Source organism: Papilio xuthus, unplaced genomic scaffold, assembly GCF_000836235.2.
Source record: "Papilio xuthus unplaced genomic scaffold, Pxut_1.1 DF826949.1, whole genome shotgun sequence".
Classification (NCBI taxonomy): domain Eukaryota; kingdom Metazoa; phylum Arthropoda; class Insecta; order Lepidoptera; family Papilionidae; genus Papilio; species Papilio xuthus.
In genome coordinates, this window is record NW_013531700.1 from 2317536 (window position 1) to 2336204 (window position 18669).

Here is an 18669-nt window from a genome sequence, read left to right on the forward strand (position 1 = left end):
CTAATTACCTATTTTTTGCGATATTGTGACAAAAAGTTTTTTTTCTATTTTTGTGATAAAAATTGCCTACATTATTGCTATTTAAAAACAATATAAAATTCTAAAGCTACAGTAAAATTTTAATTACAAATTTTTTGTAAAAATTTTAGCTAATTCATTTATACAAATTAATTTACTAAACCTAATAAAATTCTGAACACTTTAAAAATCCTTGTCTCGTATGTAAACGATCATCTACAAAATGTAGATTATTTAAAAAAAAACTTACTCTACAATACTTCTATTATGACATTTCAAGTTCAAAATGAACATTTCTTTTTCAATTTATGTAACTAGAATTTTAACTACATGAAAATTTGTACGATCGTAACCTTATAACGCGAATTTAGACTATCCAAACATCTGTTTAACATATTTTTCTCTTTCTCTAACCGTTGGTTTCTGAGACCAAAATATCTGCAAACATATCCTCATCCCTGTTATTATTTTTGACAGAACAGAAATAAAAATACGCTTTAAACGGGGATTTTGGTCTCAAACAACCACTGTAGGTGAAATGGTAATGTTGAATACAGATGTTAGTAAAGTGGAGACTAATCGTCGGTTTCTAAGACCAAAATAACCAATATTTCATACGAATATTTTGGTATCGGAAACAAACGATATTACACTAAGGTATATAAACAATCATAAATCATCATCTAGTAAAGCGTCTATGTCATTTAGTAAATCTTTGTCATTACTATCAGTAATTTTCTTATGACAACTTGCGACTACATCTGGAACATTTTTAACTAAATCTAAATTAGTTATAGACATGTCTGTTTCTTCAACATCTTCACATAAATCAACAATATCAACGGGATCCGCCATCTTTGTTGTATCGACATCTATCACTTCAGTATCTGATAATTTATCATCACATTCAGATATCTCTATACTAACGAATTGAACTTCAGAATCTGAATCATTGTCTGTTTTATTACCGTATATATCATCTTTACTCTCACTGTTCGTTGTACAATTACTTGATTGTCTATTCCTAATCAATCGAGGTTTCGATGTGTGTTCACCAATTTTAATTCGTTTAAATTCATAACAATTATCAACTAATTCTATATCTTCTTGCTCGTAAATATCGCTCTGTTCAGACAGTGTACGTTTTCTATTCAAACTTTCATTACGTTTGACACCAGTTTTGTTCTGATTGTGTTGTGGAGGTGCGTTTTTATCAAATTTTTTATAAACTATTGAATTACTTCTTACAACTTTGATTATCTTATTACCCGTCGTTGTGTTAATCTCTTGAGTGGATAATTTTCTTTTTCTATTTAAATTTAATGTTATCGGCGTAGTTTTTACGACTTCGCTTACTTTCTTCTTAGCTCTGATTTCATCGAGTGATAGTACTTTAAAGTCTAGATTGTTCCGTGTCTCAGTATTCTGTTTACCTGCAAGTTCGTCGAGAGAAATCTTATCGTACTTCGACGTGAGATTGGTTCTGACGATTTTTCTTTCATTAGTTGGTTCGGGTGCTTGTGTTTCGTAGCTGTAAAAAGCCGCAGCTTCAGCCTGAATCTTTTCCAACAGTAATAACTCCTGGGACTTCGTGCGCGCGATCTTGTGATGGTCATCCGGTGATGCGGTCTTCGTTGGTGTTGAAGACGGCGCGCTCTCGTTGTCAGACTCTGCAAGAACACGAAGCGGCCTTAGTTTGCGGCGGGCAAAACTCGCGTATGATTTTCGTAATTAGTTTTGTGCCCGTCGCGCGGCCGCCTCGTGTTCCTGCCGAAGACGTACTGAAAGCGTCGCGGGGTGGGGCGGTCAAAAATAATTACAAAAATCATGTTACGAAACGTTTTTATTTAGTGGTTCGATAATTAAAATACAATTTTAAATCGAAAAAACAAAGCCGAAATACATTTTTCATCTCCAAATACCGGTTCCTAATCAGTAACTAGCTTAAATGAAAATCGCCTAACACACTCAACGCTATGTAATGTAGATAATATTTAAATAACCATAGAACTAAGTTTAAATTAACAAACAACAACCCGATGCAGCGCGGACAGGACTCGGAATGGGTGCAATAAGTTCCAATTGACTAAAAATTCTCCACCTCTGTCTTTTGTATTAGTTTGTGTCAATTTATGAAAGAAGTGAAAGTAAACAAATTGCACACATTAAAATTACAAATGTCGATACTTTGTATCACTTTTTGTATCCTTCTGTATACAAAAAATGTAACTAACCGTGGGTTTCTGAGTCAAAAATCTCCTTTTAAAACATTTCGTTATCCCTGCCAATTACCTTTGACAAAAAAGGGATAACATTGTATTTTAAACAGAGATTTAAGGTCTCAGAAACTCGCGGTTATACAGATATTCAGTATAACTAATTTTTTATACAAAAATTTGGCTTGAAAAAACCGCTGATTTATCTTTAGTTGTGAAAAAAACCGTATTAATCACACTAAATCATACAATTTTTCACAAAATCTCAAACAATATATATACTAGTAGATTTACGATAGTTCAAAAGGCCTATCACGAAGGAGACCTTGCGGGAACGTTTTCGTAACATCATCGACAAAATTTGTATGACATTTGTTGGTGTACTTTACGCCCGGTAGAGGCGCTGCACAAATTCTATTACAAAATTTTGTCGACGAATATTCGTGATAGACCCTCAGAAGACAGAAAGTCAAGCGACTGCCTGTCAATAGATTCACAGATAAAATCAAATCTGTGATAAACAAGTTTAAATAAAAATGTTTAGCTAATACATTATAATTTAACAAAATATAAAAAATATATGACTACTTATGAAATGTTTCATTATTGAAAGAAAGAGAATTTAGTTACAGTAAGTGATGTTAAAAATTCACTGAATTGACTCAGTAATTTTTAGTTTAATTCCTTTTTCAAATATTGACAATTATTTTTCATACATAAATAATGACTAGGCGTACGATGGACCCTAAATAAATTTAACTATTCAACTTTTCTTTATCTGTTGTTTTTTTTTTTGTGATCATAGTATATTAGGAACTTTGTCTTTCAGTGCAAAATATAAAAAAAAATAGTTACCGGATTACGACTGAAAGAATAAAAAAAACACTTAATAATAAAGTGCTAATCCATTAAATCGGAAGCTATATTTGTATTACCAAATAGATTTCTAACTAATTTACGCTTAATTTTTTTTTCGATTTTTTTTCTTCGAAATAACTATCGAAAAGCGGGATATTTAATAGAGAGCACAGTTAATGATTTTTTTTTAATCTGTACACATTTGTCACATTTCAGTCGTCAGATAGTGATGTGCTATTAATTAAATTTATTATCTAAAAAACATTTTACACTTTTTTTTTCTAGCTACCTCACGGTGCGGAATACTAAGTGAAAGGGGGCAAACAGCAACCTCTAATATTATGCCAAGCCCCTTCAACATCCTACTCACTAACATACAAACAATTTAAAGGCATGAAGCTTTTTTTTTTCATTTTTTGTTTCTCTTCTCTTCTTACAATTAATGAGTTACAATATTCGTGTATATATATTTTTATTTGTATTTCAATATATTAACCTATTTTATTATGTACTTTTACTATCATAGACAAGGATTATATCAACATCTATATATTTAAAAAAAAAACAAAAAGATCTACGCAGTCATATTTTCAAAAGTCGGCAGTCAAATCGATATATTAAAAATATGACTGCTTCTCTATATATATATATATATATATATGTATATATATGTATCGCTATATGTTCAATGAAGCGAGATAATTATGAATCTAATTAGCTAAGATATGAAAAAGGGTTATATTCTATATAATTAATTTATTGCACATACAAAAATACCGACTCGGCATTTTCTACTAAAAACATTGAGTCGGAATCGAGAGCGAAGACAGCTGACATAGTTATAGTGTTCTCGATTTAACGCATTTCAAAGATAAACGTCCCATATAAAGGATAACGAAAATGTCCCCTCCTCTGGCAAACTAAAAACTTTACTATTTTTAAAATTAAATGAAACTTAAATATTTTTTTCCGGATTCAGTCTCATATAAAATGAACTAGCATAAAAAAACAACTTTTTTTTTCCAATATATAAAGCAATCAGAAACTGAATCCAATGAAAAATATTTACAAATACTATAACCGACTAATATTTATTCCAAAAAAAAAACTGAGAAGTAAAACAAAACTATACACTTTTATAATTAAAAAATCATTGAAATCTATCTATAAAACTTCCCAGTTCTTTATAAATTGTAAAATAAAACAATCTTAGTGAATAAAAACTAAAAACAAAAATAAATATCGCTTTAAAAACTAACGCACTAACATACAACCCTCTTAGAATTATATTGAGGGTTATTGTATTGGCACATAAATATTAGGCATTTAAACTCTGTCTAGTTATGTATTATTATATATAATGTTATATAAACATTAAAAGACAGATTGTAATGCGATTAGTGCCTTACACTAAAGCAAAGTGATTATTATAAGTAAGTGAGCGATTCAATTAAAACATTTTAGAGCCCTACACTATAATCGCTCCATAATAAAAAACGTACCAGTCTCACAAATACAAGTTTTTTTTAACCATACATATATTTTTTATTACAGGCATGGTATAAAGTTTCTTTGCATAAAAAAAACTATATTATAGTATTTTGTTATTTATTTTTTGCCTTCCATTTGTCTTATTTCATAATCACAACGATATAAGAATCAATTTTTTTAATTTATACAACTATTTTTTTTTTGTAAACAAATAAAAAAAATTGTTTATTGTACAGCATACATAGAATTTTTTTTTAAATCTTACTATTTTTTTTTTAACTATTTCCCTATATGTAATAACATTATATTTGAGAAAAACTAAAGTTCTGTGATGAAATCTCTGACTAGGAATTGTTCAATATTTTCTTTCCATTATTTACATTAATTCGACAAAGTTTTATTCTTGATAAATAAATGATTGTATTTAAATAAATCTCCCATACTATGTTGCTATGTATGTAATTTTTTTTAAATTATTATTTCTCTAAAATATGACATTTTTTAATCTGTAAGATTTTTATATATCTTGAATTTAATAAAGTATTTAATAAATTATAATAAAATACATTTCCTATATAGATCATATTTCTATACAAATGAAAAAAAAAAGTATCATGAAACATTCAACAAAAAAATCTAGACTTTATCCTGCCACTAGGAATATTTTACAATAAAACTTATTTTTCATTCCGTCGTATTGTGAGACTGAGTATCGTAACAATTATATCGTATTTAAGCCGATATTATTTATAATCGGTCGTAAACACTTTTTGTCTACTACAATGTCAATATATGACGTTTTCATTTCGAATGTACTAAAACCACCCAACAGTTTAGGAATCTTGTGAGCATTACTAAATCTAGTAAAGCAACTATATATTGATAAAGTCCATCGAAAACGAAAAAAAAAACTGAAAAGTGTATTTAACAATATTTAAATGTAGTCAACTTATTAAATTTGTTAATTCACAGATAAAGTTCAATCAGACAGACAGTTCTTGATTGAATAACTTTGTACTTCTAAAATAAAATAAAAAAAAACAGTAAAAACAAACAGTTTTAAATTCATTATAATGTAAATTACACTTACATTTATAACGGAGTAAACTTAAAAATCGTAGATTGTTTAAAATTAAAAAAAAAATCATCAACAGATTTTCAACACAACATTGAAATATCGATGGACTATCAATTCAAGCTCACAATATTAAAAGCGAAGTTCCCAAACTGTTATAACAGGTGTTTAGTACATATAATTTCAGTAGAGACGCATACCTTCCTCGAAGTTAACAACAAGAGGGTCGACCGGCAGCGGCGCGTACGGTCCGGGCGCGTCGTGCGCGTGCGCATGAGGATGTGCGTGGGCGTGCGCGTGCGCGTGCGGCGGCAGCACACGGCGCGCGCCCAGCAGGTCGCTAGAGGGCAGCACGCCCAGGATTGCAGAGTCTAGAACCACTGTTGATAGAAAATTGTTAAAGTAACTGCCAATAATACCTTCTAATAGTAATTGCACGTGACTTCGTACGCGAGATATTTAAAAAAATACTGGTAATAAATAATAATTAAGTCATCGGGGATAGTGTAGTATCCGAATAGTGAAATAATTTCTCAAATCTATTCAGTATTTTCAGTACCTACTTAACGCAAACATTGTGTAATTCATACAAGTATAAAACTAGAAAATCAATAAAAACGCGCAAATCTCAATTCCGGAATCTTCGATACACAGTCTTATACATAATAATATAACAGCTGTCGCCTGCGACTCTATCCACGTGAAATTAAAAAAAAAAACTTCGTAAGTTCTATCTGCTCTTATAGACTATGTTCTACATGTGTGCCAAATTTCATCAATATCCATTAAGCCGTTCCGGAGACATCATCATCATATCACATTCATTTACAAATGGTTATTCTACACGGCCTTTCTTGTTCCTTTCCTTCTGTCATCTAGGAGTGGATATTAAATGTCTATCTGTAGATACCTTGTCTTTGTTGCTGCCACAGCAGGGGCATGGGAGCGGGCTGAGGTATTGGCGCGGGAACACCGGCGTTCATTGGGGACGGCTCCACAGACACCTCGGGCACTGCGGGGGTCGCCTGCAAATAAAAATGTTGCATCTATACTAAAAGTAATAAAGTGGTAATACTTCTTTGTTCTGCAACATCTGAATTACAGAATTTTTTTATATAATCATTTTTGTTATAAAGACCCTCAACTTACAACATGCTTTGGACAATATATTTTTTATGCTGAAACAGTAGGGGCATGTTAATTGAAACATACAAAATTCTTACTCATTATTATGATGTACCAGGCCTCCAAGATATGTATACACTGAATGACAATGAACATCTACGTGGGCATCCCCTGAAGCTTTGGGAAAACTCAGCTAAGAAAAATACTATGAAATATTTCTTATCGAACAGGGTTGTTGCAGCATGGAACAAACTCCCAGAGAGCATTGCAATGGCTCCATCAATTAACGCTTTTAAAAACAACATCGACAAGCTGAATATCTCCAAATTATTTATCACACATATCAGCTGACCAGCTGCCAGTGTGCAACTATATATAATAATAATATAATCCCCTTCAAATCTATTCCATATAAGAATAAGGTGCAATGGGGAAAAGGACTAAAATAAGGAATCCAGCACTGGCACTCATCAGATGAAACACGGAGTTGCATCTACTTGAAATGTGTCATATGTAGATGTGGTATTTCACAGCTCCAACCCGGACAAGCATGCAACAGATGTAGTTACTGGTGTTCCACCACTGTTTTGATTTCTGACTATATACCATTCAGACGGGATCAACATTTTACTGACCATCAATTATATTAAGCATTTTCTTCTGTACTTACCACAACCATAGGCGCAGGCTGACTAGGAGCGATGCCATCCGTGCGTGCATCTGGGTTCTTGTGCATGAAAGGGCAATGTTTCTTACGGCAACCGCCCGGCTGGTTCTCCCAGTAGCACGGAATCTGCTTACGATTTTTCTGAAAAACGATAGGAATGTCATAAATAATCATGTATTAGATAACACCTTATCAAATTTATCAAGGCCAGATAATAAATTGATTAGATGAACTTAATTTTATTCATAATTTTTGAATTGACCTTGATATTAGATTAATATATACTGTATTTACAATTTAAATATGAACAATATTAAAAAGTTATGGTTTCCTGATAGATTTTATTTCATTTAATTATTATAAATGTAGTTTTTCACATGGCTGATAAACATAGTCTACATCTTACTAATAATATAAATGCAAATGTTTGAATGGATGGATGTTTGTTTGAAGGTATCTCCAGAACGGCTGCATGGATCTTGCTGAAATTTGGCATAGATGTAGAACATAGCCTGAAAGAACACATAGGCACCTAATTAAGTTTTTTTTCCTTGTGAACATAGTCCAAGTTGAGACAAAACACGTTTTATCCGCTGACTGTGGACTGGCAATTTTGATAAGCTGACAAGAAAGCAAACATCTGAATTTGCAATATCATTATGCTAAAAACATTGTTGTGTTATTTAACTGTAATATAAAGTGAACTTCTTAAAAACATCTGGGCAATAAATTTGGAAGTACCCACACTTACTATGACTACTCCCAAATAGTTTCATAATATTGACCTTCACCAATGAGATAATAGTGTCAACAATTTTTTTTACATAATTTTGACATTCTAACTCAAATGAAGTGGTCAAATATTATTTAATTCAGAGTCACTTCAATTAAAGCTATGCAAAATGGTTGTTAAATTATAATTTTAGTACTTACAAATAGGGAATCCCACTTAACAAATTAATCAGAGTGGTGATAACAAATATAGTAAATTTCCTCAAACTTACCCTCAGTTCCATATGGCGCAGTTTACAACGCTTATCGAGGCATTTGCCCTGCTGCCATGCGGTGCACATTGTCTCACAGCCAAGAGCAGATGGCTCATGGCGGAATACGCAATTATCACCCTAAAATTTAAAAAACAAAGATTTAATTCGTGGTTTTAAAATGTCAATAAACCTCGCCACTTAAATTTATCTCTTCCTAGATTTTTTTCGTAGTGTTTAGTAAGAAAATAGACATTATTTTGTAATTTTAATAAAACTGCGAAGAATCTTGCAAGGACGCCCAATGACAAAAATAAATTAAATATTTTATAAGTTAGTTAATGAAATAAATTAAAGATATGAACGTACCTTAATGCATGTGGAGTAGTAGTAAAAGTAACAATCGTTAAATTTTCTAGGAGACTCCATGGTGTAATCAGCCGTCCAGGGCCTGAGAAAAAAAGCGCATTGTGCGAGTATTTCTTTTAACTGTTGGCACTATATGCACGTTAATATATTGATCCACTACACCAATACCAAAATAACACCAATAATTCACCAAAATATTTTCAACGCCATGAAAGTTAATATTTCAAATTGACAATATGACAACCACGGAGCGGCGTCAAAATTACCGAATAAATCTAAAAATACAAAGTTTTCTCACAACACTTTTTACTCACCGTCTTATGAATAAACTCAAGAATAATTAAATTAACAACAAATGTCTATACAACTGTTCTATATAATAAAAAATAATATGGACGTCACTTTTAGAAAGAAAATGTAGTAGATATGGCGGACATGTGGCGGAAGGCGGACTTTCATTTCATTTCATCGGCAAACTCTCCCAATAATATGTTGGCTATGGTTTTCCACAGATTAAATAATACATTTACTTATCTGTGTTTAGGGAATTTTACCCAGATTTACCAAAAAGGAAAACAGGAATCTAAACTAGATTTTCATTTATCAATTAATATTATTTAATTTAAAAATAATTATAATTTAATATTAAAAATATTGAATAATATAATTAAATTGTAATGATCAAAGTGTTTCTGGTTGATCTAATAATAAGCCTTCTTATTCAGAGCAATGCTGTATTACCTACGCACCAAATACTATCTAAGTAATAATAAAAATACAGACAACTAGATAACTTCCTTCTTTTTGAAGCAGCGGAAGCTGTTTACGAATTGCAGCCCACAGTTCTTTTCTGGCACATTACTATCACGAAGCATTTAGTGGGGATTGAGGGATATAAACTTTATTTCAAAGGTTCTGCAGTGAAAAATCAAACGCGTACAACGTTTTGATCCAAAAATGTGTTATTATGTAATATAATGCAATTTATTAAAACCTTTTTTTTTTGACATCACACAATTATTCACATATTTTTTTAATGTTTTACGTATCTACCTATACATTTTACATCTAATATTAATAAATTCGAAATTAATATCCTATATAATTGAAACATTTGACGGTGGTTATTTTCACAATAAGTACACTAATATTACTGTGCATAAATTTAAATAATTACATTTAAATACAAACATATACAACCAAAGGTGTTCTAAACAATAAAATTATTATTGTGACATGCGTAATATTGTTTATATAACTAGAATAAGAAACCATAGTTGGTATAACTTTACAAAGACATGGTCCTCCCGATACTGGAGTTAGCCTATTTCATTTCGGTTGCCCATAATACTTCGTAGCACAAACCTGGTTAGGTCTTAATTTTTTATTTTATATTTAAAAAGTGACATTTTTTAAAATGATAAAGTATACAAAATTGGATTTAGATTACTGTGTATTTTCTCCTTATTTGTTCAGCATAATTATTGGTGATTTAATTGAAAAAAATACCAGTACTTTGTGTAATTTAGACCTTAAGTTACAATTAAATCTTATTTTATTTACATTAATAACATGTACACAGAATTATTTATTTTAAATTCACTAAACTATGTCTAAGCGCTATTATATTTAATTTTATTCTAAATAAATAATAAAAATGTTGTATATCAAAATGTTTCATTCAAATTCACTTTTAAATGTTATAAATGAAACATGCCGTGCAAATTATTATTTCTGATAAAGTGCGTTGAATGAAATAATTTGATTCACATTAAATAAAATTTGAGCCTTTCTTTTGTGCTCTGTTGCATCTTTGTGTGCTTATGTTATTTCTTAATACTACGCGGTGTAATAAAGCTTCAAATAATAATATAATAGGAATAACATTACACACTTAAGCCATGTACCTGAAGTTAGCAACGCGCAGATTGTTCTAAAATTGACGCAAAAGAGGTACACCATCTATCTCTTTCCTTCCTATTATTTTATGGGATATCTGTTTCTTTTATTTCGCATTTCGTAACTAACTTCATGTACGAAGTTTTTTTGCGCGTTAAATACAAAATGTCTGGCGACGTTACATTATATTTGTGCTTAATATTGATATATGCCTTTACAATTGCTTTGCACAAGTATATTTAACAATTTGTTACAATAGAGCAATTAATAAAAATAAACGAGGATAATATTCTGCGTTTTAACATAATTTTTCTTTTACATTTATTTCTGGACCCTAAATTAAAAGTCAACTTAAATATTGTTTTTTTTTAATTATAAATATTGAAGGATATCGACAACTTATAGTTTGTATAACTTGACTGATGTCTTGTGTGCGTGCGGTAAGCAAGTGCGTAGAAGCTAGTGCCACCAAGGTCACTGTAGGCGAGACCAGTATTGCGCGTCGTGGCCTGGTACTGCCAGAGGAACAGACACACCGGCACCCAGGAGACCACCTAATTCTGGAAACAGTATCGATAGTTAATTTATTAATTTTGAAAGTACATTCTTCGAAACTTTAAGATTACTGGGTGGATGGTACATGAACTTGAATTGAAATTAACTTGTATCCATAAATTACCTGGTGTGGGCGATGCAGCTTCATGTTGGTAGTTATGGTTGACGTAGGCGTGCGGCGCACGGTAGCCGAGCTCATAGCGCGGGTACCCAAACCCTCCCTTACACAGGTCTGTCTCTCCGCCCTCGCATAGCGGACCCTCGGAGAGACCGCTGCCGTAGCCCATTGGAGTCAGGGGACTGTAAAGAAGAATGTTTTAAACACTTTTCCACTAAATATATGAGTCTTTTTTAAATATACTCAGTAATTTGGAAAAGTCTTGAGAAAAATAAGATGCTTAATTTACTCTTAATTATATTTTACCTGTATGTATCAACGTTGAGCGGCGGCTGGTAAGTGGGATGCGGCGGCTGCGTGGGATGCGCGGGATGCGTGGGATGCGCCGGATGCGTGGGATGCGCGGGGTGCGTGGGATGCGCGGCATGCGTGGGCGCGTGCGTCTGTGCGGCGAACGCGCACTCCGGGCTGCGGCGCTGCGACCGAATCTTCTCCTCCCGCCGCCACTTCGCGCGTCGATTCGAGAACCACACCTTAAGGTCGGCGAAGGTTAACAAGACGCGCGGTTTTTACGCGCTAATTGATTGCTATTTATGTATTGTTTTTTACGTTTGCATCAATAATTTATTTGTTATTTTAATAAAGTATTAATATAATATTCAATGAATTCTATTTATCAATGAGTTCTAATTCTGTATTCTATTATTTTATTGAAATTAAAAAAAAATTAAAATCATCACTAGTCTAAGATCTTTTACTAAAATATCTTAATAAATATAGAGCTTAATTTAAAAAAAAAATAACATTAGTGTACTGTAAAAATAGTCTCAGTTCGTACTAAAATTAAGCAGAATTTTTTGGAATGATAATAATCTGTGTCAGCTCACCTGTATCCTCGCCTCAGGCAATCCAATCTTAGCGGCCAGCCGCTCTCTGGCGAACACGTCTGGATAATGTGTTCGCTCGAATTCTGCGAAATAAAAGTATGAATATAATTTTTTTATGAATCACAGCACTGACGTGGCTATGGAAGTTACTTGTGATGTATTTCTATGCCATGGTGACTTTAGCCTTAACGGCTAAACCGATTTTGACGAGTAAAGTGTTCGATTGCATTTGATTGTAGTTTCTCGTTCATGTTCATGTTTATACCATGATATAATACAAAGAAAAGCGTAGAACAAAGCGTATATGCGTGTGCAAACAAAGCTGTGTAGCTTACCTCGCTCCAAGCTATCTATCTGTTCGTTAGTGAAGCTGGTGCGGTTGCGCTGCAGCTTGCGCTTTAGCCGGAGACGAGCTGCGTCATCATCAGCGCCGCTCGACCCCGCGTTAGAATTATCACCGGAACCCGTCTCATCGGAGTGAAGACCTTCTAGACCTTCTAGTGTTTCTTCACCTGTGAAAAGTGTAAAGATTATTGGATTTTAAGAATTGCAATGAAAGTTCAGTTTTATTTTAATAGTATTAAAACTTATTTTTCTCTCATTTTTAGAATAAGACAAACGACGTCTTATTTCTTACTAATATTATAAATGCGAAAGTTTAGCTGGATGAATGTTTATTAGAAGGTATCTTCAGAACGTCTCCAGAAAGAAAGTATCGAATACAATTTTCACATTGTAATTAATCCCCAAAGAACCATATAAATGTTTTATTTAATTATAACTTCAAGAAGGCTAACAAAGTAAAAGGCAATCATGATATTAAATTAGGTAAAATTGTTGGCTGGGCACTTTCAGTTGGCGCTGTTATCAGACATCTTCCCTTCCCCCGCAACCACTCGACCATCTGATGTTTGTTGAGGTAAAGTTCGTTCTCATAACTCATCGACTGTTACAACTTTGGATGTAGACGCTTTTGTACTATTTAAATCGTGTAGAGGACGAGCGGGTAAAATGGAACGTTTATGGAAAATGTACCTATGGATATGTCGAAATTAAACATATCAAATTAAGATTTTTTATTAATAAAAATAAATGTACTACATGTAATTAGGCTTTATTATAGGTATAAGTATCTTAAATTCTTTCTTACTACATATTTTTATAAAAGCTAATGTTTTGAAGGATGGACATTTTTAAGAAGGTATCTCGAGAAGCAGTTGGCAAGAACACATAGGCTACGATTAAGTATTTTTAATTTCGCGTGGACGGAGTAGCGGGCTAGAGCTAGTTAAGCTATATTTTCTTACATTGTCGAATCCTGAAAAATGTCATATCCATTTTTTTATGTATTTTTTTGTGCACGGGTACAATTAAGTACGGTTTAAAATATAGACAGTAATCATATTATTTTATTATAATAATATTCCCACAGTTGTAAGATTTAATTTGTAATAAATATTCCAACATTCAAAGAAACAAAGTATGGCAAACGGAGAGAGTGGTGAAAGTTGCCAAAAGTTACCGACGCTAAGTAAAAGTAACTAATAATTAATTCTCAAAACAAATTTTGATACCTCCGGAATTTATGCGACTTGCCGAGATTCTTATCTATAATGTTGTTTGTAGAGTTATGTCCAGAAATGGTATGGTATTTTATTTTATGATTATTTAATTTATATAATTCATCAATTGTTATACATGCTCGCAGAATTATATTAGTTTCCTTTTTAATTTTTATTACAAAGTTTAGACGACATCATGTATTTAAAAGAAGGAAGTAACCAATAATATTTTTTCTTGAAATGCACTAACAGAAAGCAATAGTATCCGCTATTCCCCACGAGATGGCGTTACACGTTGCGGCTACCAACGTTCTGATCAGTAATTTACTTTTTAGATGTTATTTTTGTATGTTTTAAATAATTATATGTAATTTTGTGTACTATTTTTTTTGGGTTTCCTGCTGCGTCGACTGTTTACTGACCAATCGGCGCAATGGGAAAAAATCCTATTGGGCCGATTGAATTCGCAGACCAAATCGTTCCGATAAGATTTTTTTTGCTTCTATGGACTAAATCTGGCAAACGGGAACTATTTTATGGATTCTATGGACTTTTTCTGCCTACTGGCTGATCGGTCCTAAAAGGTGAACTCTTTCTTTTTCACAGTTTTAGGTTACCAGTTAACAAAAAACTGAATCTGTCCTAGTATTATTTTTAATCCAGCTCAATATTACACGTCTTGATTATATTGTATATACCTACTTATGTTCAGCATATCCGATATAATCTTAAGAAGCTTTCACATAAAATAATTCAGTCACGAAAATTCAAATTAACCGTTATCATTCAGGTACTCTTAACTTTCGAAACGCCGACTAAATTGCACCTTGTCAAAACTGCGACACCATTATTGGCCATACATTTTTAAGCGCGCGATAACGTTATCGTACTCGGCAGGGTTACGTGGTAGGCCGGGGCGCGTTATCGTCAGTTTCTGCATGAACGCGCGCGTTACGGTCTTCCCCCCACTTCCCTGACTGCCCCCGCCCGCAGTAAGCCCCCCTACCTCCCAGTAGCGTGGTGTCGCGAAAACCGAACACTCTTGACACTTGTACTTAATTTATTCCGTTCAGTTTGCTTAGGTCCCTGTATATAGAAACTATTGAGTAAACATTTGAACTGCTTACAAGTTTTAATGATTTAAAACCAAAGTTTGTTATCATTGTTTATAAGCTTTATGAATACTGCCACACTCAGACTTTGAATCATTTGGTTTGCCCCTTTAGTGTAGCCTTAGTAGGAGAATTTTATATGAAATTGCTTAATTAATTAAGTATTAGAACGTTAATTGAGACACTAAATAATCAAGCTTATCAACGAATCAAAAGATTTGGATATTTTTATTAATGGAGTTACAAAATGCTATCACTTTATTTTAGTTACTTTATTTTAACTCAAAGATAACAAATTCACTGGCGGTAATTGAAATTAAAAGTAATAAATCTCATAAAAAAAAGTTACCCGCAAACGCAGTCACTTCTACATAACATTTTGCGTACATTAATAGTTAAGAAGAAAAACATTTGGGTTAAAAATGACCGCAAAAGTCTGCAAATATTAAGTATTGTTAGTCGCGGTATACCTCCCCCGACAGTGGGTGGTACGAGACGAAGCGGCCGCGAGCGCGACTCCTCAGCGGATTACTATAGCGGACACGCCGCAGAATAACCCAGCTCTTAAAATCTTCTCCATTCATAACATCGCGTTCTCGAAACAGCAAAGGTGCCACGTTAAAAATACGACATATTTTTTAGTTAAAACCAACGCTGTACCGAGTGTCACAAGAAATATTTAGTTGAATTCTCGTTGCGAAAAATGTATTAAAAACATTTCTCTTAACGTAAAAAAAGACAAACTTTTGTGGCTGATTTCAATTTCATAATCGAACTTAATTAATAATAACCAGTGCGTATTCGTGCTAAATATTTATTCAAAGGCTGATTCCTCCTCACATTTGGGACATAAACAAAACTCGGTTCTTCAAAGACACCGTGACATATAATTAAAAGTTTTTAACAGAAGATTATGCAGCATATGTTGATATACCTGTATCTGTCATATTCAGAATTAAAACACGTACTTAAACAGCACTTAGTGTAGATTTGTCTCCGTAATTTAACGCTAAGATGTACTAGACCCCAGTCAAGTGCGACCACAACTCGTAGTTCACTAATTAATCTTACTTCTTATTAATATTACAAATGCGAATGTTTCGAAGGATGGATGGATAGATTTTTGAAGGTATCTCCAGAACGGCTGAACAGATCTCGATGAAATTTGGCATGGATGTAGATCATAGCGCGGACGGAGTCGCGGGCAATGGCTAGAAACTTCTTATAGGGTATAATATCTTTGGCAAGAGACTTACAACGAAAATCCGTCATATCATTTCGACACTTTTCACTAGAGTAGAAGCGCATAACTTTATTCCTTTCAAAGCGAAACGAAAGTAAGAATTCCCCTGGCAATTTGTTATGTCGACAACTAGATGTCACTGGATGTCACTCGGTGTGTCTGTGGCCCATCTGTCAGTTGCGCGAGAAAACATTAATGTTTCATGAAGGCTCACCATGTAATAATGTATAGAGATCCCTATCATATAATGGACGTGTCTCTATTTAACGTCACTCAAACGGGATGGGGCGTGATAGCATCGGATTATAAATATTTATGATAGTCTCTGGTATAGATTTAATTATATCAATTATAAAACCATAGACAAAGATAAAAATTAAAATGTGGCCAGTTACTTAAATTAAACTTGTGTCCCATTAAAAATAAAAATAACGAGGCACACAATTCGTCATAATTTTGCTTATAGTTTTTTTTTTAATTAAATGCACCAGCCTGTATCAACTAGTGTTAGGCTCCAGGTTTAGTTACCAAAAAGAAAGCAAATGGACAAAACGCAAAAGGCCATCACACTATAACTATATTATATCTACCAATGTCGCAACTAATAACATAATGAAATTATTATATTGAGCAGAAATTATATAGAATACTGGATCCATTCCTCAAAGCGGAAGAAAAGATGGCGGTCGGACCATAAACAAAACTGTGGTGTTGCCTTATCATGAGAAATGTCACCGCTACTCGTATGACGTGTATTTCATTCGGCGATATTCCCCTGTGACTTCCCTTTGCGTGGGGAGAGAATGTTTTGTTCATAGCGATAAATAATACCTACTGATATGATTAAAGATTTATGCAATATATAATAATACTATGATTTTTCATAATTTTTTGAATACTTGTTTCCTTCCATTATTGCAAAAAAAACTTTTTTTTTTAAATCGTGCGGTCAAAGTCATTTGAAAATAGCAGACATAATGAAGTGGTTTTGGTTGTACACATCACTGTATCGTCGTTTATACGTTTTTATTAATTTTAAATTTAGAATCATCTAAAATCAAATATTGAATGTCAAGTTACAGATAACATAAAAAGAGCAATATACATGAATTTAACAGAATTCAGATTCGAGTCACGCGCCGGCCATTTTGTCAGAAAATGGCGGGAAAAGGGCAGAAATGACGCTCGAACGCGCACAGGTGTTTTGTAAGTGATACGACCATAGCCTGACTTGCATACACAATTTATTACGAGATTTTTGATTTTCACCTTTTACTTTTACTATAGATAACTATACAAATCTTGTTAACATATTGTTTGACAAAAGTTAATATCATAGAATTCCTCACATTCGCCCGTTTAGAAAGTTCAATTTAGATATTAGTTTTCATATTGTTAGTACCTAATGAATTTAGGTATTACAGAATAATTTGAGAGTTTTATGCACTCAACTCAAGCTAGTTTCCGCGAGTTTGTCCGCCAGGAGTTTTAGAGCTGCTATAAAAAAAACCGCTTGAATTTAAAAAAAACCTTGAAGTCTGTAGCACATATTTTTCAATTTTCATGACTTAATTGATTTAATTTTGTTGAATTAATAACATCTCTAAATACAAACTGTCCTCATTTTAGACCTTTAGGAATTTCGTATCTTTCTTAGTACTAGTCTACGTAGTAATGCAACGTATGCGACGTACCTTTATGCAAAAGTACGTGTTTAAGCCCGGCACTTTTGGATGTTCGTTGATAGTTAAGTCAGGAACTCAGATTGACTCTTTTGTTTTTATTTTATAAGAAACAAACAGTGAGTAACGTTATAATATTTATGTGGGGTTTATTTGTAGTTTAATAAAAAAAATCTTTGTATCAATAGATGGATGGATGAATGATTGTTGGAAGGTATCTCTAGAATGGCTAAATATATCTCTGCGAAATTTGGCATAGAACATAGTCTGGTAGAACTTAATCCCTCGTGAATAGAGTCGAAGACGATAGCTACTATATAAAACAAAATAATATTAAAATAATTTAACTAAATCATAGACAAACAGAAACGACAAACGTGTCACAGTTATATATAGTGTATGTACATATATATACCTACTCGAGTCGCGCACATAACCGTCGGGGAATATCCGCATATGTCATACTGTAATTATATGTGTGTTGTTTACACGGGCGGCGCAGCGGGGCGGAACTAACGCGTAGGGGACCGCCTACGCCCCTCCAGGCCTTTTTACATCTCTTGTTCACCGTGTACGAATTATGCCGATACTAAACCTAATAGCCGACGAAATATGTTGTAAAAGTACAAGTTTTTAGGAACTTGAGTATGAAAAGTATGACAGAGATTTTTTTATGTAAGTTTTAACGGGTATTTTTAGGCATTAACGGTTGAGTGTTGCTTATGTCTTTTCTTAAGCGATTGAGCTTAGATCAGAGTGTTGTCTAAAGGCTTTGTTATTAAAAAGATTAACCCTTATTGTGGCAAGAT

At 32.9% G+C, this 18669-nt stretch overlaps 2 protein-coding genes across 3 annotated transcripts in view; both read right to left on the bottom strand.

Annotated features, from left to right (window-relative positions):
- Positions 1–196: 196 nt before the first annotated feature.
- LOC106120755 (zinc finger CCCH domain-containing protein 11A) lies at positions 197–9269 on the bottom strand. The gene is made up of 7 exons (XM_013316178.1): positions 9117–9269; positions 8803–8884; positions 8455–8574; positions 7454–7591; positions 6569–6683; positions 5859–6038; positions 197–1688 (listed from the first exon to the last, which is right to left on the bottom strand). The coding sequence occupies exons 2-7, from the start codon at positions 8860–8862 to the stop codon at positions 688–690; spliced, it is 1614 nt and encodes a 537-aa protein (XP_013171632.1). The 5' UTR covers positions 8863–8884; positions 9117–9269; the 3' UTR covers positions 197–687.
- Positions 9270–10524: 1255 nt separating this feature from the next.
- The window catches only part of LOC106120647 (paired box protein Pax-6), a 35907-nt gene continuing 27762 nt past the window's right edge, over positions 10525–18669 (bottom strand). The window contains exons 6-10 of one of the 2 annotated variants that reach the window (XM_013316013.1): positions 12597–12773; positions 12262–12344; positions 11681–11880; positions 11381–11556; positions 10525–11261 (exon numbers count right to left, since the gene is read on the bottom strand). In XM_013316013.1, the coding sequence (XP_013171467.1) occupies positions 11176–11261; positions 11381–11556; positions 11681–11880; positions 12262–12344; positions 12597–12773 (722 nt within the window). In that variant the 3' untranslated portion in view covers positions 10525–11175. Of the gene's footprint in view, positions 11262–11380; positions 11557–11680; positions 11908–12261; positions 12345–12596; positions 12774–18669 lie in introns of both variants that reach the window. The other variant, XM_013316012.1, reaches the window with a different exon arrangement.

Bases quoted from the DNA above. Each gene is read 5' to 3' on its own strand.
- LOC106120755 (XM_013316178.1), bottom strand. From the start codon at position 8,862: ATGGAGTCTCCTAGAAAATTTAACGATTGTTACTTTTACTACTACTCC. The intron at 7,592-8,454 runs GTAAGTTTGAGG...ATCGTTTTTCAG, and splicing joins TGCGCCATATGGAACTGAGG to AAAAATCGTAAGCAGATTCC. The intron at 6,039-6,568 runs GTATCTACAGAT...TTCTATCAACAG, and splicing joins GTGGCAGCAACAAAGACAAG to TGGTTCTAGACTCTGCAATC.